The sequence below is a fragment of the Pecten maximus genome, chromosome 9 (assembly GCF_902652985.1).
Source record: "Pecten maximus chromosome 9, xPecMax1.1, whole genome shotgun sequence".
Lineage (NCBI taxonomy): Eukaryota > Metazoa > Mollusca > Bivalvia > Pectinida > Pectinidae > Pecten > Pecten maximus.
In genome coordinates, this window is record NC_047023.1 from 38,689,338 (window position 1) to 38,715,930 (window position 26,593).

General features: G+C 38.6%; 1 protein-coding gene across 1 annotated transcript in view; it reads right to left on the reverse strand.

Moving 5' to 3' along the window:
- LOC117333999 overlaps positions 1 to 20,966 on the reverse strand; it is an 87,413-nt gene extending 66,447 nt beyond the window's left edge. The window contains exons 1-7 of the mRNA XM_033893419.1: positions 20,896 to 20,966; positions 18,765 to 19,326; positions 18,393 to 18,521; positions 15,724 to 15,849; positions 8,517 to 8,765; positions 4,436 to 4,901; positions 338 to 1,321 (exon numbers count right to left, since the gene is read on the reverse strand). Coding sequence (XP_033749310.1) covers positions 338 to 1,321; positions 4,436 to 4,901; positions 8,517 to 8,765; positions 15,724 to 15,849; positions 18,393 to 18,521; positions 18,765 to 18,792 — 1,982 coding nt within the window. The 5' untranslated portion in view covers positions 18,793 to 19,326; positions 20,896 to 20,966. The remainder of the gene's footprint in view (positions 1 to 337; positions 1,322 to 4,435; positions 4,902 to 8,516; positions 8,766 to 15,723; positions 15,850 to 18,392; positions 18,522 to 18,764; positions 19,327 to 20,895) is intronic.
- Positions 20,967 to 26,593: the final 5,627 nt, after the last annotated feature.

Consider the following 26,593-nt stretch of genomic DNA (forward strand, 5'->3'; position numbering starts at 1 on the left):
AATTCACAAATATAGTAAGTTAAAAGTACCTTTAGTTAAAACACTTCTATCTATGAAGAGTATTCGATTCTACCATATACTGGGTCGTGAGAAGAAGACTTTTGATATTTCAGTACCTTTGACCTGTTTTTTTCCCCCTAACGGCCCCTGTGGGGTGGGGAAAATGTAATTCACAATTTTGGTTGACCTTTGGCCATGGAAATATTCTGCAAAGGTTCAGGAGTTAGAAGGAAAAAAAGTGTAAATTGTTTACAAATGCACGATGACGGACAAAAGGTGATTAAAATAGATCACGTGAGACTCAGGTGACTTGGAAATAAAGCAAAATGGTAATTACCATAATTGTGATGTGTTCTCCAGATTAAACAAGATGCTAGCAAAGCTCGGTTTTTTGTGAGCATGTTGGCCAGGATCTCCTCTCCACATACGTCTGCTTCTTTCTCCTTGGTTTACATCTTCTTTTACTCTACAGCTTGGTGGAGACAATATGTAAGTATCTGGATGAGTACTCCCTGGGCCTAAATATGTCTCTGACCCAGTACTGGGACGGCCTGGAGAGGTAATCCCTGGCCCTGCACTGGGATGTTTTGGGGACATATTACCTGGCCCAGTACTAAGATGTTCTGAAGATGTACTACCTTGCCCAGCACTGGAAAGATCTTGAGAGGTAATCCCTGGCACAGCATCGGAAAGACCTTGAGAGGAAATCCCTGGCCCAGCACTGGAAAGACCTTGAGGGGTAATCCCTGGCCCAGCACTGGAGAGACCTTGAGAGAAAATTCCTGGCCCAGCACTGGAAAGATCTTGAGAGGTAATCCCTGGCCCAGCAACGGAAAGACCTTGAGAGGTAATCCTTGGCCCAGCACCTGAGAGACATTGAGAGAAAATCCCTGGCCCAGCACTGGAAAGACCTTGAGAGGAAATCCCTGGCACAGCACTGGAAATACTTTGAGAGGTAATCTCTGGCTCAGCACTGGGAAGACCTTGAGAGGTAAGCATTGGCCCCATACTTGGATGGCCTGGAGATATACTCCCTGATACTGTACCATGATGTCCTATGGAGGCCCTGTCTTGTTCTATACTGGTGTTAAGATCTTGAATTCTGGGAAGATCTAGAGATCTACTCACTGTCTCCGTTGGTTCTTCTCTTGAAATTGAAGGTCCCAATTTTCCAAATTTCTGCATTTCCTCTACTACAGTTCTTGCTATTCTATCTGTCAGAGACACCTGCAGCTGAGACAAGCTAGCTTGTAACTCTTGTGACACAATTTTCTCTATCAAATATGTCAAATTGCCTTCTGTGGGATCAGCCGAAAATTCTCTGAAAAAAAGTCAATCAACATTTCTCAGTGGTGTACATGTCCTCTACAAGTTCTATTTCAGAACATGCACAGGTACATCAAGGAAGTCTTGTTGTTCAACATCATTAAGATAGTTTTAAAGGGTCATCATTTTCATATTGATTTAAAGAATGCAGTACATGAAATATAGATTGAAAATACAGGGAGAATTACATTTCACTATATCCTGAAGTACTAAGAAATCAACAAAGCTTGGCCAATTACTTCTACAAAACAAGAAATCCCAGAGGGATCTTGGCGCCCACCACTGAATGATCTTTATAGGTTCTATGTCAGATTGATCTTCTCTCTACTTTTCCCTCCATTTTACTAATCTGTGCAAATTGAGACATCCCTCCAGTACTTTTCAAACAAGGGAATCTTAGCTATATAAGAAATTTGAGATTTAACGACAATGGCTGTTTGTTTGCCAGGTTGTTTTCAGGACAGACTGGTCCAAAAATGCAATACAAGGGACCAAGGGGAACCTACTTATGAAATTTGAGAAAGATCCATTCAGTACTTTGAGAAATAGAGATAACAAACTTCAATTGTCAAAATTCAAGATGGCGGTCTGTCAGCCATATTGTTTTCCAATTGATCTCAAAATGCAATAAGCATAACGAGGCACCAAGGGGAACCTACATATGAAATTTGAGAAAGATCCATTCAGTACTTTCTCAGAAATAGCAATAACAAACTTCAATTGTCAAAATCCAAGATGGCTGCCTGTCGGCCATGTTGTTTTCAGATTGGTCTCAAAACGCAATATGCATAACTAAGCACCAAGGGAAACTTACATATGAAATTTGAGAAATATCCATTCAGTACTTTCTCAGAAATAGTGATAACAAACTTCAATTGTCAAAATCCAAGATGGCTGCCTGTCGGCCATGTTGTTTTCTGATTGGTCTCAAAACGCAATATGCATAACTATGCACCAAGGGAAACCTACATATGAAATTTCAGAAAGATCCATTCAGTACTTTCTCGGAAATAGTGATAACAATCTTCAATTGTCAAAATCCAAGATGGCTGCCTGTCAGCCATGTTGTTTTCTGATTGGTCTCAAAACGCAATATGCATAACTAGGCACCAAGGGAAACCTACATATGAAATTTCAGAAAGATCCCTTAAATACTTTCTCAGAAATAGTGATAACAAACTTCAATTGTCAAAATCCAAGATGGCTGCCTGTCGGCCATGTTGTTTTCAGATTGGTCTCAAAACGCAATATGCATAACAAGGCACCAAGGGAAATCTACATATGAAATTTCAGAAAGATCCATTCAGTACTTTCTCAGAAATAGTGATAACAATCTTCAATTGTCAAAATCCAAGATGGCTGCCTGTCGGCCATCTTGTTTTCTGATTGGTCTCAAAACGCAATATGTATAACTAGGCACCAAGGGAAACCTACATATGAAATTTCAGAAAGATCCCTTAAGTACTTTCTCAGAAATAGCGATAACAAACTTCAATTGTCAAAATCCAAGATGGCTGCCTGTCAGCCATGTTGTTTTCTGATTGGTATCAAAACGCAATATGCATAACTAGACATCAAGGGAAACCTACATATGAAATTTGAGAAAGATCCCTTCAGTACTTTCTGAGATGTAGCGATAACAATCTTCAATTGTCAAAATCCAAGATGGCTGCCTGTCGGCCATGTTGTTTTCCAATTGGTCTCAAATCGCAATATGCATAACTAGGCACCAAGGGGAACCTACATACGAAATTTGAGAAAGATCCCTTCAGTACTTTCTCAGAAATAGCGATAACAAACTTCAATTGTCAAAATCCAAGATGGCTGCCTGTTGGCCATGTTGTTATCCGATTGGTCTCAAAACGCAATATGCATAACTAGACATCAAGGGAAACCTACATATGAAATTTGAGAAAGATCCCTTCAGTACTTTCTGAGATATAGCGATAACAATCTTCAATTGTCAAAATCCAAGATGGCTGCCTGTCGGCCATGTTGTTTTCCGATTGGTCTCAAATCGCAATATGCATAACTAGGCACCAAGGGGAACCTACATATGAAATTTGAGAAAGATCCCTTCAGTACTTTCTCAGAAATAGCGATAACAAACTTCAATTGTCAAAATTCAAGATGGCTGCCTGTCGACCATGTTGTTATCCGATTGGTCTCAAAACGCAATATGCATAACTAGGCACCAAGGGAAACCTACATATGAAATTTGAGAAAGATCCCTTCAGTACTTTCTCAGAAATAGCGATAACAAACTTCAATTGTCAAAATCCAAGATGGCTGCCTGTCGGCCATGTTGTTTTCCGATTGGTATCAAAACGCAATATGCATAATAAGGCACCAAGGGGAACCTACATATGAAATTTGAGAAAGATCCCTTCAGTACTTTCTGAGAAATAGCGATAACAAGAATTGTTTACGGACGGAGGGACGGACGGAGGGACGGACGGACGGTGGGACAGACGGACCACGGACCACGGTCGCAGGGCGATTTGAATAGCCCACCATCTGATGATGGTGGGCTAAAAAGCTGAATCAAAACTGTAATGCATTTCAATTTTCAAAGAAATTGGTAAAACAACTTTTGTTAAAATAATAATATCTATTTTCTTGTAAATCAAACAAATTGACTAACAGATCAAATTTGCTGGTCAAACACAACAACAGATCATGATTATAAAGCCTGTTAAATATAAGTTTCAAAGAAATCAATGAAAAAATGTAGGAGAACTCTGGACAAAAATCAAATCCTGAAATAATCAAAGGGGAATAATTTTTGAAAAATATAGTCAAATAAAAATTCTTTTTGGAGACACTCAACTTTCTATCATGATTATAATGTATACTAAATTTTAAAGAGATTGATTGACAAATGTATGAGGAGATTGCCGTACAAACAAATGTTAATGCCAGCCAGCTGGATGGACATATGAAAACAAAGAAGGGTGCTTTTTTGTAGGCAGGGACTTATTTGCAGATAAATACATTATACTATTTACAATCTTGTAAAATCATTAATACCATGTCAGAATTCCTCACTACTATACATATTTGTATATCAAAACATGTTCTATTCAACAGAACAAATCATCAAACAAACCTGCTTGCCCTTGTGTCAAATTGAATCATGTGTTTTGTATCAGGCCTAGCCCTGAACCCTTTGTTAATTAGTCTGACCCTGAACACCTGTTGATCACCAGTCCTTCGTCTCATTTCATTGGTCAAAAAGAGTTTGTCCAGGAACTTCGCTATTTTATCTAGACTCTGTGTGGTGCACAGCCTATCCAAGGCGTCCATATCCTGTACAAGAATCTTAAACAACAGACAACCATTTTCTATCTTTAAGATTAAAGCATTAAACATTTGATAGAAATATTCCACAATTTTTTCCACTTGACAATCACTATTACATAGGAGTGACTTTAAATATTCGTTTTCCCAATCTATACACTTCCATTCGTCCTGTAGCTCTGCCTTGAGTTCACATCGGATATATTCTCTGTTTGCCTCCAAACTACCCCACCTAAATGTCACAAGAGTCGGACCGTTGGGTAATGGTATTTCAACTGGAATAAATAAAACATCATAAAATGCTTTATTAACATTATACTATCCTACTACTTTATACAACATTACCTCACTACTTTATATAATACTACCTCACCACTTTATATAATACTACCCCACTACTTTATATAATACTACCTCACCACTTTATATAATACTACCTCACCACTTTATATAATACTACCCCACTACTTTATATAATACTACCTCACCACTTTATATAATACTACCCCACTACTTTATATAATACTACCTCACTACTTTATACAAGAGGCCCAGAGGGCCTGTATCGCTCACCTTGATTTCATGATATATGAAACAAGAATGATGATTAAGTATATTTGTCACTGGTATTGCTATGTCAATATATCATAGGCATTTTATATGGGTACGTGAGGTATGCCAAAAAATGCATTAATTCATAAAATGAAATTGACTTTTGGCGCAACCCCTTAGGGATGATACCACACAAATGTGAGTGATATCCATTGCTTAGTTTCAGAAAAGAAGTTGTTTAAACCAATTGACCCCTTTTGACCCCGCCCTCTGCACCCGGGAGGTCAGTTCCTTCCTTTATAAAATTTTGAATCCTTACCCAAAAGAATGCTACCAGTCAAATATGAGCTGTTTCAGAGAAGAAGTTGTTCATATCAATTTAGCCAAATTGACCCCTTTTGGCCCCACCCCTCAGCCCCTTGTACAATTTTGAATCCCAACCCCATGACCATTCTACCATACAAATGTGAGTGATATCCATTGATTAGTTTCAGAGAAGTTGTTTATATCAATTTAACTAAATTGACCCCTTTTGGCCCCGCCCCTCAGCCCCAAGGGGGTGGGCCCCATCATTTGTTCAATTTTGAATCCTTAACCCAAGGGAATGCTACCAGTCAAATATTAGAGATATCCATTGCTTAGTTTCAGAGAAAAAGTTGTTTATGTCAAATCTGCCAAAATGACCCCTTTTGGCCCCACCTCTCAGCCCCAACGGAGGTCGGCCCCACTATTTGTACAATTTTGAATCCCAACTCCAAAGGGATGCTCACAGTCAAATATGAGCAATATCAATTGCTTGGTTTCAGAAGAGAAGTTGTTCATATCAATTTAGCCAAATTGACCCCTCTTGGCCCCACCCCTCAGGCCCCCTTGGGGTCAGCCTCACCATTTGTACAATTTTGAATCCCCACCCCATAGTGATGCTAACAGTCAAATATGAGCAATATCAATAGCTTGGTTTCAGAAGAAAAGTTGTTCATATCAATTTAGCCAAATTGACCCCTCTTGGCCCCTCCCCTCAGGCCCCCTTGGGGTCAACCTCACCATTTATACAATTTTGAATCCCCACCCTATAGTGATGCTACCAGGCAAAAATGAGAAATATCCATTGCTCGGTTTCAGAGAAGAAGTCGTTTATATCCATATAGCCCAATTGACAACATTTGGCCCCGCCCATCAGGCCCCCAGGGGGTCAGCCCCATCATTTGTACAATTTTGAATCCCCACCCTATAGTGATGCTACCAGGCAAATATGAGCGATATCCATTGCTTGGTTTCAGAGAAGAAGTCGTTAACATCAATATAGGTATATTGACCCATTTGGCCCCGCCCCTCAGGCCCCTAGGGGGTCAGCTCCACCATTTGTACAATTTTGAATCCTCACCCCATAGTGATGCTACCAGGCAAATAGGAGCGATATCCTTTGCTTGGTTTCAGAGAAGAAGTCGTTTATATTAATAGAGCCAAATTGACCCCTTTTGGCCCCGCCCCTCAGACCCCTGGGGGGTCAGCCCCACCATTTGTACAATTTTGAGTCCACACCCCATAGGGATGCTTCTGACAAAATTTGGTCAAATTCTGATCAGTGGTTATGAAGAAGAAGTCAATTGTTGACGGACGGACGGACGACGGACGACAGACGACGGACGGACGGACGACGGACGCAACGGTATGGCATAAGCTCACCTTGGTCCTTCAGACCAGGTGAGCTAATAATACTACCTCACTACTTTATATAATACTACCCCACTACTTTATATAATACTACCTCACTACTTTATATAATACTACCTCACCACTTTATATAATACTACCTCACTACTTTATATAATACTACCTCACCACTTTATATAATACTACCTCACTACTTTATATAATACTACCTCACCGCTTTATATAATACTACCCTACAACTTTATACAAGAGGCCCAGGGGGCCTGTATCGTTCACCTGGTTTCATGAGATATGAAACAAGAATGATGCTCAAGTATATTTATCACTGGTATTGATATGTCAATATATCATAAGCATTTTATATGGGTACATGAACATTGGTTTTATTGTAATTCTAAAAATGTCAATTTAGCCAAATTGACCCCTTTTGGCCCCTCCCCTCAGCCCCCAAGGGGTTCAGCCCCACTATTTGTACAATTTTATGTCCCTACCCCAAGGGCTACCAGGCAAATATGAGAGATATCCATTGCTAAGTTTCAGAGAAAAAGTCGTTATTATATATCAAATTTAGCCAAATTGACCCCTTTTGGCCCCGCCCCTAAGACCCCGGGGGGGGGGGGGGGGGGGGGGGTGTCACCCAACCATTTGTACAATTTTGAATAATTACCCCAAGGAGATGCTACCAGACAAATATGAGCAATATCCATTCCTTAAATTCACAGGAGAAGTCGTTTAGCCAAATTGACCCGTTTTGGACCCGCCCCTAAGACCCCTGGGGGGGGGGGGGGGGGGGGGGTCACCCCACCATTTGTACAATTTTGAATAATTACCCCAAGGGGATGCTACCAGACAAATATGAGCAATATCCATTCCTTAGTTTCAGAGGAGAAGTCGTTTAGCCAAATTGACCCTTTTTGGCCTGTCCCTAAGTCTAAGACCCCCACCATTTGTACAATTTTGAGTCCCCATCCCATAAGGATGCTTTTTACCAAATTTGGTCAAATTCCGATCTGTTCCAGAATGGCATAAGCTCACCTTGGTCCTTCAGGCAAGGTGAGCTACTACTACTACCTCACCAATAGACATAGGCTCTACACTTGCATCATAGCCTGAAACCTATGGGACTCTACTTTGTCTTTTGAGCATTCCCTTATAGTCACAAGGACACAAGCAACAGAGCCCAGCTAGGTTCTACAATGCACTTCAACATTTGCAACCATTTCTTCAGATTGCTTTGCACATATGGTTAAAAGATGCTCATCATTTCATCAAAACATTCTCTTTGAATCATACTCTACCTGTAACCCGTATTGATCTTACCAAAGAGATAGGAAAGTCTTTATACCTGTATATGGTGATCTTACCTGAGGGACAAGGATTTTTTTACCTGTATGTGTTGATCTCACCTGTGAGATATAGAAGTCTATTTTACCTGTATGTGTTGATCTTACCTGCGAGATATGGAGGTCTATTTTACCTGTATGTGGTGATCTTACCTGAGGGACAAGGATTTTTTTACCTGTATGTGTTGATCCTCCCCTAGCGATATAGAGGTCTATTTCATCTGTATATGTCAATCTTACCTGAGAGATATTTAACCTGATTATGTATCAATCTTACCTGTGAGATATGGACGTCTTTTTTACCTGTAAGTGTTGACCTACCTGTGAGAAGTCCCTGGTTTCGTAATTTCTGCACAAGCTCCGGGTTGATGTTCAATTCTATGTAGGTACAACAATTTGCTATCTGTACCAAGTCTAAACCTTCGTGATAACAGAAGTGTAGTCTCTTTGAATTGGCTTCACCCATGCTGTGACCTCTGGCATACATCCAGTCCTCCCGAGTGTCTGTACTTTTGTCGTTTTGACCTACTAACTCTTGTGTGCCATCTACTTCAAGGCTTTTGTCTCCTCCTTAAACCGAAAGGGTAAAGCAAATCTCTCAAGTACCAATCACAAAATCATTTAAGTACTATTGATTAGAAAGCAATTAAAATACAGGTCATCATTAAATACAACATAATGAAGATCTGACAGTGGCTGGTAAGATGTCATACATGTTTAGATGGACAGTTCATCCAACCAATCTAAATACAAGTTCCAAAAGTTTGCCTGAATTTGTTCCCTCAGCACCTGTCATGGAGGAGTGTAACTGAATAAATAATATCCATATATATACATGTATACCAAATGTCAACCACACTAATCACAACCCAATTCATGCCTAAAACAATGTATTCATTGGATAAAGTGTGCATATTTTGTGGATTTTTCAACAACAGAAACTATCCCAAAAGGAGATAAAGTAGTAAAGAACAGACAGATTATCAGATAAAAATTGTACTGTAGAGTGACTAACCACTAACTGTACTGTAGAGTGATTAACCACTTACTGTACTGTAGAGTGATTAACCACTAATCGTACTGTAGAGTGACTAACCACTAACTGTACTGTAGAGTGACTAACCACCAACTGTACTGTAGAGTGACTAACCACTAACTGTACTGTAGAGTGACTAACCACTAACTGTGCTGTAGAGTGACTAACCACTAACTGTACTGTAGAGTGACTAACCACTAACTGTACTGTAGAGTGACTAACCACTAACTGTACTGTAGAGTGACTAACCACTAACTGTACTGTAGAGTGACTAACCACTAACTGTACTGTAGAGTGACTAACCACTAACTGTACTGTAGAGTGACTAACCACTAACTGTACTGTAGAGTGACTAACCACTAACTGTACTGTAGAGTGACTAACCACTAACTGTACTGTAGAGTGACTAACCACTAACTGTACTGTAGAGTGACTAACCACTAACTGCACTGTAGAGTGACTAACCACTAACTGTACTGTAGAGTGACTAACCACTAATTGTACTGTAGAGTGACTAACCACTAACTATACTGTAGAGTGACTAACCACTAACTGTACTGTAGAGTGACTAACCACTAACTGTACTGTAGAGTGACTAACCACTAACTGTACTGTAGAGTGACTAACCACTTACTGTACTGTAGAGTGATTAACCACTAATCGTACTGTAGGGTGACTAACCACTAACTGTACTGTAGAGTGACTAACCACTAACTGTACTGTAGAGTGACTAACCACTAACTGTACTGTAGAGTGACTAACCACTAACTGTACTGTAGAGTGACTAACCACTAACTGTACTGTAGAGTGACTAACCACTAACTGTACTGTAGAGTGACTAACCACTAACTGTACTGTAGAGTGACTAACCACTAACTGTACTGTAGAGTGACTAACCACTAACTGTACTGTAGAGTGACTAACCACTAATTGTACTGTAGAGTGACTAACCACTAACTATACTGTAGAGTGACTAACCACTAACTGTACTGTAGAGTGACTAACCACTAACTGTACTGTAGAGTGACTAACCACTAACTGTACTGTAGAGTGACTAACCACTAACTGTGCTGTAGAGTGACTAACCACTAACTGTACTGTAGAGTGACTAGCCACTAATCGTACTGTAGAGTGACTAACCACCAATCGTACTGTAGAGTGACTAACCACTAATTGTACTGTAGAGTGACTAACCACTAATCTGTACTGTAGAGTGACTAACCACTAACTGTACTGTAGAGTGACTAACCACTAACTGTACTGTAGAGTGACTACCACTAACTGTACTGTAGAGTGACTAACCACTAACTGTACTGTAGAGTGACTAACCACTAACTGTACTGTAGAGTGACTAACCACTAACTGTACTGTAGAGTGACTAACCACTAACTGTATTGTAGAGGGACTAACCACTAACTGTACTGTAGAGTGACTAACTGTACTGTAGAGTGACTTACCACTAACTGTACTGTAGAGTGACTAACTGTACTGTAGAGTGACTTACCACTAATTGTACTGTAGAGTGACTAACCACTAATTGTACTGTAGAGTGACTAACCACTAACTGTACTGTAGAGTGACTAACCACTAATTGTACTGTAGAGTGACTAACCACTAACTGTACTGTAGAGTGACTAACCACTAACTGTACTGTAGAGTGACTAACCACTAACTGTACTGTAGAGTGACTAACCACTAACTGTACTGTACTGTAGAGTGACTAACCACTAATTGTACTGTAGAGTGACTAACCACTAACTGTACTGTAGAGTGACTAACCACTAATTGTACTGTAGAGTGACTAACCACTAACTGTACTGTAGAGTGACTAACCACTAACTGTACTGTAGAGTGACTAACCACTAATTGTACTGTAGAGTGACTAACCACTAACTGTACTGTAGAGTGACTAACCACTAACTGTACTGTAGAGTGACTAACCACTAACTGTACTGTAGAGTGACTAACCACCAACTGTACTGTAGAGTGACTAACCACTAACTGTACTGTAGAGTGACTAACCACTAACTGTACTGTAGAGTGACTAACCACTAACTGTACTGTAGAGTGACTAACCACTAACTGTGCTGTAGAGTGACTAACCACTAACTGTACTGTAGAGTGACTAACCACTAACTGTACTGTAGAGTGACTAACCACTAATTGTACTGTAGAGTGACTAACCACTAACTGTACTGTAGAGTGACTAACCACTAACTGTACTGTAGAGTGACTAACCACTAACTGTACTGTAGAGTGACTAACCACTAATTGTACTGTAGAGTGACTAACTGTACTGTAGAGTGACTAACCACTAATCGTACTGTAGAGTGACTAACCACTAATTGTACTGTAGAGTGACTAACCACTAATCGTACTGTAGAGTGACTAACCACTAACTGTACTGTAGAGTGACTAACCACTAATTGTACTGTAGAGTGACTAACTGAACTGTAGAGTGACTAACCACTAACTGTACTGTAGAGTGACTAACCACCAAATGTACTGTAGAGTGACTAACCACTAACTGTACTGTAGAGTGACTAGCCACTAATCGTACTGTAGAGTGACTAACCACTAACTGTACTGTAGAGTGACTAACCACTAACTGTACTGTAGAGTGACTAACCACTAACTGTACTGTAGAGTGACTAACCACTAACTGTACTGTAGAGTGACTAACCACCAACTGTACTGTAGAGTGACTAACCACTAACTGTACTGTAGAGTGACTAACCACTAATCGTACTGTAGAGTGACTTACCACTAACTGCACTGTAGAGTGACTAACCACTAATCGTACTGTAGAGTGACTAACCACTAACTGTACTGTAGAGTGACGTACCACTAATCGTACTGTAGAGTGACGTACCACTAATCGTACTGTAGAGTGACGTACCACTAATCGTACTGTAGAGTGACTAACCACTAACTGTACTGTAGAGTGACTAACCACCAAATGTACTGTAGAGTGACTAGCCACCAACTGCACTGTAGAGTGACTAACCACTAACTGTACTGTAGAGTGATTAACCACTAACTTCTGTTCTTCATTGTCGGTGTTATATACCTATTATACCTTCCAGTAACCAGGTAACTGATATAACTATGTACATGTACATTAATCTATCATTAACCAGGTAAACTTGATGATATAACTATGTATGTGTATATATACCAGTAACCAGGTAACCTTGATGATATAACTATGTACCTGTATATTAACCTACCAGTAACCAGGTAACTTTGATGATATAACTATGTACCTGGATATTAACCTACCAGTAACCAGGTAACCTTGATAATATAACTATGTACCAGGATATTAACCTACCAGTAACCAGGTAACCTTGATGATATAACTATGTACCTGGATATCAACCTACCATTAACCAGGTAACCTTGACAATATAACTACATACCTGTATATTAACCTACCAGTAACCAGGTAACCTTGATAATATAACTATGTACCTGGATATTAACCTACCAGTAACCAGGTAACTGATATAACTATGTACCTGTATATTAACCTACCAGTAACCAGGTAACCTTGATGATATAACTTTGTACCTGGATATTAACCTACCAGTAACCAGGTAACCTTGATGATATAACTATGAACCTGAATATTCACCTACCATTAACCAGGTAACCTTGATGATATAACTACGTACCTGTATATTAACCTAGGCTACCAGTAACCAGGTAACCTTGATGATATGACTATGTACCTGGATATTAACCTACCATTAACCAAGTAACCTTGATGATATAACTTTGTACCTGGATATTAACCTACCAGTAACCAGGTAACCATGATGATATAACTATGTACCTGGATATTAACCTACCATTAACCAGGTAACTGATATAACTATGTACCTGTATATTAACCTACCAGTAACCAGGTAACCTTGATGATATAACTATGTACCTGTATATTAACCTACCAGTAACCAGGTAACCTTGATGATATAACTATGTACCTGTATATAAACCAACCAGTAACCAGGTAACCTTGATGATATAACTATGTACCTGGATATTAACACACCAGTAACCAGGTAACCTTGATGATATAACTATGTACCTGGATATTAACACACCAGTAACCAGGTAACCTTGATGATATGACTATGTACCTGGATATTAACCTACCAGTAACCAGGTAACCTTGATGATATAACTACATACCTGTATATTAACCTACCAGTAACCAGGTAACCTTGATGATATAACTATGTACCTGGATATTAACCTACCAGTAACCAGGTAACCTTGATGATATAACTACATACCTGTATATTAACACACCAGTAACCAGGTAACCTTGATGATATAACTACATACCTGTATATTAACACACCAGTAACCAGGTAACCATGATGATATAACTACATACCTGTATATTAACCTACCAGTAACCAGGTAACCTTGATGATATAACTATGTACCTGTATATAAACCAACCAGTTACCAGGTAACCTTGATGATATAACTATGTACCTGGATATTAACCTACCAGTAACCAGGTAACCTTGATAATATATCTATGTACCTGTATATTAACCAACCAGTAACCAGGTAACCTTGATGATATGACTATGTACCTGGATATTAACACACCAGTAACCAGGTAAACTCGATGATATAACTATGTACCTGTATATTAACCTACCAGTAACCAGGTAAACTTGATGATATAACTATGTACCTGTATATTAACCAACCAGTAACCAGGTAGCTGATATAACTATGTACCTGTATATTAACCTACCAGTAACCAGGTAACCTTGATGATATAACTATGTACCTGGATATTAACACACCAGTAACCAGGTAAACTCGATGATATAACTATGTACCTGTATATTAACCTACCAGTAACCAGGTAAACTTGATGATATAACTATGTACCTGTATATTAACCCACCAGTAACCAGGTAACCATGATGATATAACTATGTACCTGGATATTAACCTACCAGTAACCAGGTAACCTTGATGATATAACTTTGTACCTGGATATTAACCTACCAGTAACCAGGTAACCTTGATGATATAACTATGAACCTGAATATTCACCTACCATTAACCAGGTAACCTTGATGATATAACTACGTACCTGTATATTAACCTAGGCTACCAGTAACCAGGTAACCTTGATGATATAACTATGTAATAGATATTAACCTGCAAGTAACCAGGTAACCTTGATGATATAACCATGTATCTGGATATTAACCCACCAGTAACCAGGTAACCTTGATGATATAACTATGAACCTGTATATTAACCTACCAGTAACCAGGTAACCTTGATGATATAACTACGTACCTGTATGTTAACCTAGGCAACCAGTAACCAGGTAACCTTGATGATATAACTATGTACCTGGATATTAACCTACCATCAACCAGGTAACCTTGATGATATAACTATGTACCTGGATAGTAACCTACCAGTAACCAGGTAACCTTGATGATATAACTATGTACCTGTATATTAACCTACCAGTAACCAGGTAACCTTGAAGATATAACTTTGTACCTGGATATTAACCTACCAGTAACCAGGTAACCATGATGATATAACTATGTACCTGTATATTAACCTACCAGTAACCAGGTAACCTTGATGATATAACTATGTACCTGTATATTAACCAACCAGTAACCAGGTAACCTTGATGATATAACTTTGTACCTGTATATTAACCTACCAGTAACCAGGTAACCTTGATGATATAACTTTGTACCTGTATATTAACCTACCAGTAACCAGGTAACCTTGATGATATAACTTTGTACCTGGATATTAACCTACCAGTAACCAGGTAACCATGATGATATAACTATGTACCTGTATATTAACCTACCAGTATAACCAGGTAACCTTGATGATATAACTATGTACCTGGATATTAACCTACCAGTAACCAGGTAACCTTGATGATATAACTATGTACCTGGATATTAACCTACCAGTAACCAGGTAACCTTGATGATATAACTTTGTACCTGGATATTAACCTACCAGTAACCAGGTAACCTTGATGATATAACTATGTACCTGGATATTAACCTACCAGTAACCAGGTAACCTTGATGATATAACTATGTACCTGTATATTAACCTACCAGTATAACCAGGTAACCTTGATGATATAACTACGTACATGGATATTAACCTACCAGTAACCAGGTAACCTTGATGATATAACTATGTACCTGGATATTAACCTACCAGTAACCAGGTAACCTTGATGATATAACTACGTACCTGGATATTAACCTACCAGTAACCAGGTAACCTTGATAATATAACTACGTACCTGGATATTAACCTACCAGTAACCAGGTAACCTTGATGATATAACTATGTACCTGTATATACCAGTAACCAGGTAACCTTGATGATATAACTATGTACCTGGATATTAACCTACCAGTAACCAGGTAACCTTGAGGATATAACTACTGTATGTACCTGCCCTAGACAAGGGGGGGCGTGCTTCTTCTTGATTTGTCACAGCAACCACATGTCTGCTCTGTTTGAGACTTGATGCATTGCCTATATTGATGTCAAATTGATTCAGTTCCTCAGTCACATTATCTATAAGTAAAGATGATTGATCAAATCAATGTATTTAAATCATTTTTCAAACTTAGTTCCTGTATCTATCTACTTTTAGATTATAATCACTAATAAAATGATGTTTTAAAGATGTATTATAATTTCAAGTATATACTTTAGTATATATTACATTCCCTTTTGCCTTCAGCATCTCTAGAATATGTCATATCCCCCTTAGTGCCGGGAGAAAGTGGACCAATCACTATGCTAATGCATTTCTTCTACAAATTACAGAGGAGCTACAATAAAGTTCAAAGCCAGTCAATTTATTTAACAGTAGAGTAACCTCAAGATTAAGTTGCTATAAATCAAGGGATGAAACATTAGTCTTTTTGATTTGTCCACAAGGCGATGGTTACACAACCTTCAACTTTACCTGGAGATATTCCAGTGATGCAAATAGAAAACATGAAAGTAACCTCTTGAGTATCCGGGATGTAGATTAATTGAATGCAGTACAAAAGTACATAATTCCGCAGGTGTGAATCTCAATACTAACATCTACTGCTTTTAAATAGACGGGGTCATTGAAAAAAGACTGCCTTTTATCTCTCTACAATTTGTTTGCAGATATTTTGAGCTGGATTTGTTCCACTGGATTTGTTCCATTGTCGTATTTGTTTGTCATTTGAAGTAAATAATATTAATATAGTTTTGTCAGTATTGGTTTCTGTCAAATGATGAATTTCATCAATTTTTAGTAAGAGTTGCTTCCCTTGATACTGGGAATTTAGATGCTTGGAATATTAAAGAGCTATAACAATAAAACGCATAAAGGGGGCGTTGCCAATTAGACTTCCTCTTGGAAAGTTTAGACGCGGGTAAGACAAAAATTCATAGAGAGCCTTTATATTGTATAATTTTATGTTGAATTATTGGTTGAATTTGAAAAAATTTCTAAAAACTTGAATAATTTTCTAAAAACTATAAAGCTACAATTACAAAGAAGTTTTGATTGTCAGAAAGCAGTTACTGGAGATTGATAGCATTGATTGACTGTAGAAGGAATTTGTGCAGGCAGACAGGCAGCCAATTTAATCTGTGGGCAAATGAAGCTGTTAAATTAATTTGAAAGCATTCATTATAAATATCAGTGAATGAAAATGTATTTATTAAGAATATTTAGGCTTATTGACAATTTTATTTTTTACATTTTAAAGGATTTTTATTTAATTTATTGATATTTTGTGGTACGACTGAGCAACAAACTAGTGAAAATGGGCACATATCGCAGGTCATGAGAGAGGTGCTAGAAGGGGTTTTACAGAAGCACAAGGTGACTGAGAAGGCATTGCAGTGTTTTGTGGGAAAAGACCAAATAAGTAGATTTAAAACTCATTCTTTTAGAATAGGAGCTGCTTCAGCAGCTGCAGCAGTAGGTCATTCAGCTAAGACAATTAAAATGGCAGGTCGATGGAGGTCTGATGTTTAATGTTGTCCTTGTTGACATGGTATATGAGATTTTGTAGCTATCCAAATATGGTGTTTGGGTTCCTCCATCATCAAGCGAGCCTCCATTTTCTCATACAAAAGGCCCAGTGGTCCCATGGAAAGTATTGGGGCTGAGATTATATGGCAAGGATATAGTGGCCTGGGTTAAGACTTGGTGAAGAGGAAGATCAACACTCTTAGGCAGGTGATGGATGACCCAGACTATCTCATACTTCATGTTGGTGGGAATGATATTGGGAGAGTTTCTGTGTTTGATTTGAGGACAAAGATTGCTACTTTACTTTGTTACATATACCTGGTAACTAATATAATGCAAGGTGTAACAAATATTTTTTCACAAGTTTTACCTCACTTAAGTTACAGGTATTCAGTCAATAGTGAAGCTGTGGAGCGGGCTAAAACAATGAATAAATAGTGCAGTAGAAAAAGAAGGAATTCCTTTGGGGAAATTTTATCTTAGAAACCCAGACATTAATCTCAATGAGAGATTGTTCCTCGCTAACAAAGTACACTTAATTATCTGAATTTTGAAACAGTATTTTCCTTAATGTTCTTCAAGGTGGGTTAGAGTACTTCTTAGCCAACAAAGGCAACACATACCCACTGTAGTTTGATTTACAAAGACTTTTCATAATTACTTTAGTTAGGAATTGGTCATGGCCGGTTGAGTTGTGCGGCTTCCCATTCCTCCCCGTTGGATGTGCCGGTGGTCAAGATATAGTAATTTAATAAATCAATCTTGTCCAGTTTGCATTCGCGCTTTGCACAACCTTAACTACAGATCAGTATTTATACTTTTGGTTAGGTTACTTGACCACTGTTCTCAGAGCCATGTACTAAGTGCACTTGATGACAGTATAGTCACATTTGTATTGTCAATTTTCATATTTGAAGTTGTGGACAGTGTGAAATATTGTGATTTATTTGGACTAACCATATACATTTGTTGGCAGCAGCCAATAATATTTGTAAACAGCCATGACCAATATAAAGCCAAAATGTAAAATCAAAAATCCTTTTTAAATTTTGTGTCATAGTATTATGTTGAATAAACATGTGTTTATACTTACCTGGGTGATCTGATGGCTGATGCTGCACTTCAATCTGTGGTGGACAATCACTCTGTCTAGAAATCATTACCGCATCATCAGCAACTTGCACAACTCCAGCATTTCCAATGTTTATCCTATGCTGGTCACCTTAACAAAAAAAAGAAGAGTCCCAAAAGATCTGTCCCAATCTTATTTATCTCGCTACTTTTAAATTGCCTTAGTTACTTATTTCCCTGTAATATCTTGGACCATATTCCCGAGAATTTCCCTGAATCCTATAGATTCCTTGTTGTCTCCTTCCAAATTTTCCTGTAACTATATTCTTGACCCAAAACATCCCAGAGAATCCCTGTGAATTCTACAGATTCTATAGAATATAAATTTACTTACCATTTCCATCATCAGCACTCGCCATCATGAACTTATATTGGTTCAGGTAGCTGCTACATCAAATGAAACCAACGATACAATGTCATGATTTTACGTCCTGAAGACATTCCATCTGCTACTGACTGCTAGTTGTTTGTGGTTTGTAGTTGATCTGGTCCTCTGGCTGACTGACCTTCTTTAAAGCTTCTGTGTTGACCCAATCTACTGTGCAGGTCATCTATTTATTTGTGTGGCTGACCTAGTTTTCTGTGCAGTTGACTTTGTTATCTAAGGTGTTGACCTTATAGTTCTGTGGATGGCTGCCCTAGTTCTATATATGTGGTTGACCTAGTTCTGTGTATGTGGTTGACCTAGTTATGTGTATGTGGTTGACCTAGTTCTGTGTAAGTGGTTGACCTAGTTCTGTGTATGTGGTTGACCTATTTCTGTGTACGTGGTTGACCTAGTTCTGTGAGCGCGGATGACATAGTTCTGTGTAACTGTCCTAGTTCAATGTTGACAGTCTTTATTCCTTTCAAGCCTTCTGCTTTCTGTATCCCAGCTACTTCATCAGGATAAGTTTCTGAAATAACATATGCATTATTATTTTTCAATTACATTGCCCTCCAATCTGTGATAGTTGATTACAAGAAAAAGGTATTTTGTTTAAAGAACTGAATTGTATTGCCATGTTATTTAGCGGTTATGACTTTTTGTCAGGGAAAAGACATTCAAAAGTGTCAAATGCTTTTACACTACAATAGTAGCAGGATTTGCACAGGGGCTTGGCACAATTTTCCAAATGGTACACTGAATTGATGCAAGTACAAATTATAATAAACCACAAAGGCAACCAAATCCTCACAGGTGCTTGGCATGATTTTCCAAATGATGATCTAATACATATAGAATACATGGTCAGTGTCTTAAAATATAAGCTGCATTTTGGCAAGGGTAAAGAAAGACGAAAGTGGCGAGCCTTGGCGAGTTGCAGGATAAATATATATATATAAATATATTGCGATCCAGGTATTCATATCATCTTATAGACAACTTCCACAATGATCATGTCAGGGTATCGGGCCGACCATCACTGCGCCATTGAAACCTTCTTTTTTAAGAACGTCAATGTGGCGCAGCGGTATAAGCTGCGGGTATTTCTGGCTAGGCGATTGGGTGCCGTAGATCGTGAGTTCGAGGCCCGGTCAGGGCACGAGTCAAAAAGTTGTCTTCCTTGGTCACTTGTGTTACCATGTTATATATATATATATTTCTCCCGGTACAACTACGACAGGAAATTCAAATCTATATCTTTGGATCACCAACACATAGTGTATATGATACATTGTGCTAATAAATAGATATATAACTTAGCACACATCGGCGTTCTTAAAACAGAACGTTTCATATATATATATATATATACATGTATGGATCATCATTTGGAAAATCATGTCAAGCCCCTGTGAGGATTTGGTTGCCTCTGTGGTTTATTATAATTTGTACTTGCATTACTACAGTGTATCTGAGTGAAAAGGATAATTAACATCATTATACAGGAAACTTGAAATTTGGATATAGAGGCTTACAGCCTGCATCCTATTATTAATCTCAATAAAGTGAACCAGTTGAGAACATACCGTTGGTAAAACACACAGCATTAAGTATAGGCTAGTCTGGTAGTAGCAGTGCTGTCATGTCTCTCTCGCTAGTACTAATGTAGCGTTAGGGTATGTAGGGACTTGGGTGGGTAGTAGTAGTCGGGATGTTGGGTTTAGTTAGGTCGTACAGGTATGGGGGTTGGTTTTAGGTTAGGATATTTATTATATAGCTAGGCCTATGCGTTGTCTGTTTCTATGTAATTTCATGTTGTAAATGTTTATGTCATCATTTATAAATTGTTAATTGTACTTCAAGGCGTTTGATCTCTCTCTATACGACAGATACAAGTTACCCATCGAACCTGGGTTGTTGGTCCACAAGGGCGAGTCGGGTGCAATTTGACGTACAGTACGCAGACTGGGCCCGACACGCTCCTGTTACAGCAGTGTACAGTAGATTCGGAATTAAAAAGAAATTACCGTCAAGTAAGCTATTTCATAATAAGAGTAACTATCCTATACTAATAACATACAAAAATCTTAATACAAACCGGTAGACGGAAATCGTAGGAGAGGGCCTCTTCTGAATTTCCGCCATATTCCACTTTCGGTTTGAAGTAGTTAATTTTACGACACGCACATGTATCTAATACCTTCTGTTACATGTCGATTTGTTGATATCTAAAGTAAATTTTACAACTGAATAAAATAACCATATTATATATTCCCTTATTTTTCATCATAACGAAAAGTTATATAGATTTGCTTAGAGCGTCGTTCCGCTCAAATGGTTATTTTTTCAATTCGTAAAATGATCTACTTTCGGTTTGAAAATTTTGGGAATCCCGTTCCATGTGGGCGTTCCATGTAACTCCAATTTCCCAGCTAGTATTTTACCCACCAATATTTCCATCAACTCAAAAATAACTATTATTAGAATATCAGAGACGTAGATATACCATATATACATGATGTACAAGTCTCTGAGAATATGTACTAAAACTACACGTACGTACATAGGAATCTATGTACCTAAGGGATCCATGCATGTATTGTGTACGGATCGGATGACGGGTAACTCTTGTCGCCGTCAAGCACGGTCACTCCTACCGCTTCAGGAGGGGGTGTTTGATTCCTACTCGGGGCGATACCTGTTGGGTTTTTTGTCTCCAGGAAGGCACGGATGATTTTCTTTGTGTGTGTGTGAGTTTTGTTTGTTTTTGTTTACCTGCACAAGCCAACTGCACCGTCCGCGTGTATCTTGTGGCTGGACGGATGTTGCGGAAGATAATTCGGTAGGCCAACTTTGAGAAAGTCGTTTCGGTATAAAAATGTTATTTTTTACCAAAAATAAGCGCCAAACGTTAAGAGTCGTTTTTTTTTTTTTTTTTTTTAAATAGGCTCTTGTATGAATAAAGGGAGAAAAATCTAATAGAATATACAGTGTAGATGTAACATATAGAGGATATTGAATGTTTTCCCGTTTAATATAACATATACAAATGTACATGTATTTCACGAGTATGACAGAATATCGATATTTGTCGTACTCGTGAAAAATATTCTGTCATATGTGTTATATTTAACGGGAAACCATTCAATTTTCTTTTTATTGCATTTCATAAACTTATAAACCTCATCCAGAGACCTATATATTAGTTTATCCTGCAACTGCCACCGCATTGTCGTAATACACCCACCGTATATGTTTTTGCTGTATACGGCAGTGACGGAAAACAGCTGTATTTTGGAATCATAGCACGTGCGTCAGTTCGACTGACCTACTTCAAAATGAAACTACGTTTAAAAGGCGAACATATTTCTGTCTTTTTTGACACCGTTTCACTTAAAAATGATTATTTTTGATGATTATTTTAATGACTGTTGCAGGATAAATAGAATACATGGTCAGTGTCTTAAAATATAAGCTGTATTTTTGGCTCGGGACAGAAAGACAAAAGTGGCTCGCCAAGGCTCGCCACTTAAAATTGTCTTTCTTTATCCTCGCCAAAATACAGCTTATATTTTAAGACACTGACCATGTATTCTCTATTTATCCTGCAACTGCCACCGCATTGTCGTAATACACCCACCGTATATATTTTTGCTGTATACGGCAGTGACGGAAAACAGCTGTATTTTGGAATCTTAGCACGTGCGTCAGTTCGACTGACCTACTTCAAAGTGAAACTACGTTTAAAAGGCGAACATTAAATATAACATTAATAATAAATATATTAAATATATTAAATAGAACATTAATAATAACGGGACAGAAAGACAAAAGTGGCTCGCCAAGGCTCGCCACTTGTTGTCTTTCTTTACCCTCGCCAAAATACAGCTTATATTTTAAGACACTGACCATTTATTCTCTATATATAGGTCTCTGCCTCATCGCTGCAGTGAAAATATAAGATTTATTTCTATATTTCACCGGCAAAAATACAATAAAGAAACGGGAAACCATTCAGTATCCCCTATATATAACATGTACATGTATATTAACGGGATGTATATATTTATATTTCGATCATATAAATTGTATTCATTTAAAATGATATACTTCTACTGAATGAACTAAAAGAAAGCAAGAGTCTACATGAATGTAGGAAATGGCTCTCATGGGGCCTGTGGGGTGGTCAAATAGTGAAATGGCTCTCATGGGGCCTGTGGGGTGGGGTCAAATAGTGAAATGGCTCTCATGGGGCCTGTGGGGTGGTCAAATAGTGAAATGGCTCTCATGGGGCCTGTGGGGTGGGGTCAAATAGTGAAATGGCTCTCATGGGGCCTGTGGGGTGGGGTCAAATAGTGAAATGGCTCTCATGGGGCCTGTGGGGTCAATAGTGAATGGCTCATGGGCTGGTGGGGTCAAATAGTGAAATGGCTCTCATGGGGCCTGTGGGGTGGGGTCAAATAGTGAAATGGCTCTCATGGGGCCTGTAGGGTGGGGTCAAATAGTGAAATGGCTCTCATGGGGCCTGTGGGGTGGGGTCAAATAGTGAAATGGCTCTCATGGGGCCTGTAGGGTGGGGTCAAATAGTGAAATGGCTCTCATGGGGCCTGTGGGGTGGGGTCAAATAGTGAAATTATATGTACAGTATAGTAGCAAATCCTTGATGAACTTTCAAGGATCCAATAGAGGAAGTCAAAATGGCCTAGTATTCATATGCTTATTGAAAGGCTGTGCGGCGTCATGTTGGGTCATTCCTGCATGCCGAATATCCGCAAACGCTCATTTTCCGTCAACTGTGGCATTACTAGAAATTGCGATTTCTTAAAACTAGGTTGTTTTTTTTGTTCATATGATACCCATAGGAAGATAAGGACACAAAAATAATGATAGGTATTGAATTTCAATTACATATGTACTGCTTTCCAATAACGACTACACATCATATTGACTGAAAATTTTTAAAATCTCAAATTTTAGGATTGCTTTTTGATATTGATCGGGAGAACGTTTGTATTTATTGTATATAATAATAGTCATGACGTCATAAATTTTTTATATAAAACACCAAAAAAACGTTAAAATTTCGCCATTGTGTATTTGGCGTTACTGCAGAGACGCTGGGTTGTATCTACGGTGAACACATCACACATCGTCGGAGAAAATGCCTACTAGATACGATACATGATGTATAGGCTATATAGTCATACGGTATGAGGTTTAAATTTTATAAAAAATAAAATGTACAGAACTAATTATTTGTTTTCTCTGTTCTTCAGTTTATGTGACGAATGTGGGAATGGCTAGGTGGTGTTCGACTAGCTGCGATAACGTAGCTCTGGACGACGGACGGACAATTTCTGACAGATGTGGAGAGCAGTGTAGGCAGGGTATGAATATTCGTTCTAGTGTTCGACCTGCACGCCACTGACTTGGAGTACCGGTAATTAATGCTACAAATGTCACAAGTCTCTGGCGTTTCTTTGAGAGAGACTTTGGTGTTTCGGCAAATTTTCTTTTCTTTGTACATTTTATAAAGGCTTAATGACGTCCGCTTTTTGTGCCGAACCATTACTGGGATATGATTGAGTATAACTACTTGAGTAAAAATGAAAATAACGAATTTAAAATAGCAAAACAAAACATTTCAAATCATTTTCTTTGATGCACGTTTAGGTATGTTATTTCAATTTGCACCTGATTAATCTCTCCAATATAAAGCATAATGCAATTAAATTTATCCATCGAAGAATTATAATCGCCACATTATGAATAAATTACCTTCTATACCATTATATTCACAAAGCATTTGAGTCATACACCTAAATTAGCAAAGTAAAATTTGTCCTGATTTTCAAAAATGTCGTTTTATTCTAAATATATATTGTCATCGGTAAATATTTCTTTGCTATATCATTAGAAATAAACAAACAATGTATAAACAAAACGATTTATAATAGTAAACGTGTTCAAACAATTAGAAAATGACCAAAATAGTTGGTAGGACGATCCACGCCATGGCACAAGAGTATGTATTGGTGAGGTTCTAATTCAATAACTTTTTATAGAACATACATATAATTCTCCCAAATGTTTCAATCGAAAAAGAAATTATCGTAGATCATCCTCGCAATAAGCATACTTTGTCACATGCCTGCTACCAGGCTATACAGCGGATTCTTTACTCACCTCTGTGCTCCGAACCGGATGGGCGCAGCCATTTTTTTCTCGCAAAGCAAATATGACATTAGCAAAGTAAATAGGTTCGACCCCCTGTTTTAAAATAAAACCGAACCGACTTCCAAAAAGTGCCGAAACGACTGAACCCTGGTACAATGTGTATAGTGATGTCCATCATTCCTTTTGTTAGTTTTTAGGTCATCTGACCCGAAGGGTCAGGATGACCTATAGCCATCATGCTTCGTCCGTCGTCGTCCGCCGTCCGCCGTGCGTCGTGCGCCGTCCGCCGTCCGTAAACTTTTCACATTTCAATCTTCTTCTCAAGTTCCACCAGTGGGATTAAGATGAAACTTGCCAGAAATGATCCTGAGATGGTCCTGACCAAGTGTTGTTATTTTTCGGGTTGGTCCGAAATCCAAGATGGCCGCCAAAGCCGCCATTTTGAAAACACATTTTAAACTTCTTCTCAAGTTCCACCAGTGCTGTTGGGCTGAAACTTGCCAGAAATGATCCTGAAATGATCCTGACCAAGTGTTGTTATTTTTCGGGTCGGTCCGAAATCCAAGATGGCCGCCATAGCCGCCATCTTGAAAAACACATTTAAAACTTCTTCTCAAGTTTCACCAGTGCTATTGAGCTGAAACTTGCCTGAAATGATCGTGATATGATCCCGACCAAGTGTTGTTATTTTTCGGGTCGGTCCAAAATCCAAGATGGCCACCATAGCCGACATCTTGAAAAACGCATTTTAAACTTCTTCTCAAGTTCCACCAGTGCTATTGAGCTGAAACTTGCCTGAAATGATCCTGATATGATCCCGACCAAGTGTTGTTATTTTTCGGGTCGGTCCGAAATCCAAGATGGCCGCTAAGCCGCCATCTTGAAAAAACACATCTTAAACTTCTTCTCAAGTTCCACCAGTGCTATTGAGCTGAAACTTGCCTGAAATGATCCTGATATGATCCCGACCAAGTGTAGTTATTTTTTAGATAGGTCTGAAATCCAAGATGGCCGCCATAGCCGCCATCTTGAAAAACACGTTTTAAACTTCTTCTCAAGTTCCACCAGTGCTATTGAGCTGAAACTTGCCTGAAATGATCCTGATATGATCTCGACCAAGTGTAGTTATTTTTCCGGTCGGTCCGTAATCCAAGATGGCCGCTGAGGCCGCCATCTTGAAAAACACATTTTAAACTTCTTCTCAAGTTCCACCAGTGCTGTTGGGCTGAAACTTACCTGAAATGTTCCTGAGATGATCCCGACCAAGTGTTGTTATTTTTTAGATTGGTCTGAAATCCAAGATGGCCGCCATGGCAGCCATCTTGAAAAACACATTTTAAACTTCTTCTCAAGTTACACCAGTGCTGTTGGGCTGAAACTTACCTGAAATGTTCCTGAGATGATCCAGACCAAGTGTTGTTATTTTTTAGATTGGTCTGAAATCCAAGATGGCCGCCATGGTAGCCATCTTGAAAAACACATTTTAAACTTCTTCTCCAGTTCCACTGGTGCCATTGAGCTGGAAATTGGTGAGGATGTTAAGGAAGGAGGGCCAACAAAGTGTTGTTATTTTTCGGGTCGGTCCGAAATCCAAGATGGCCGCTAAGCCGCCATCTTGA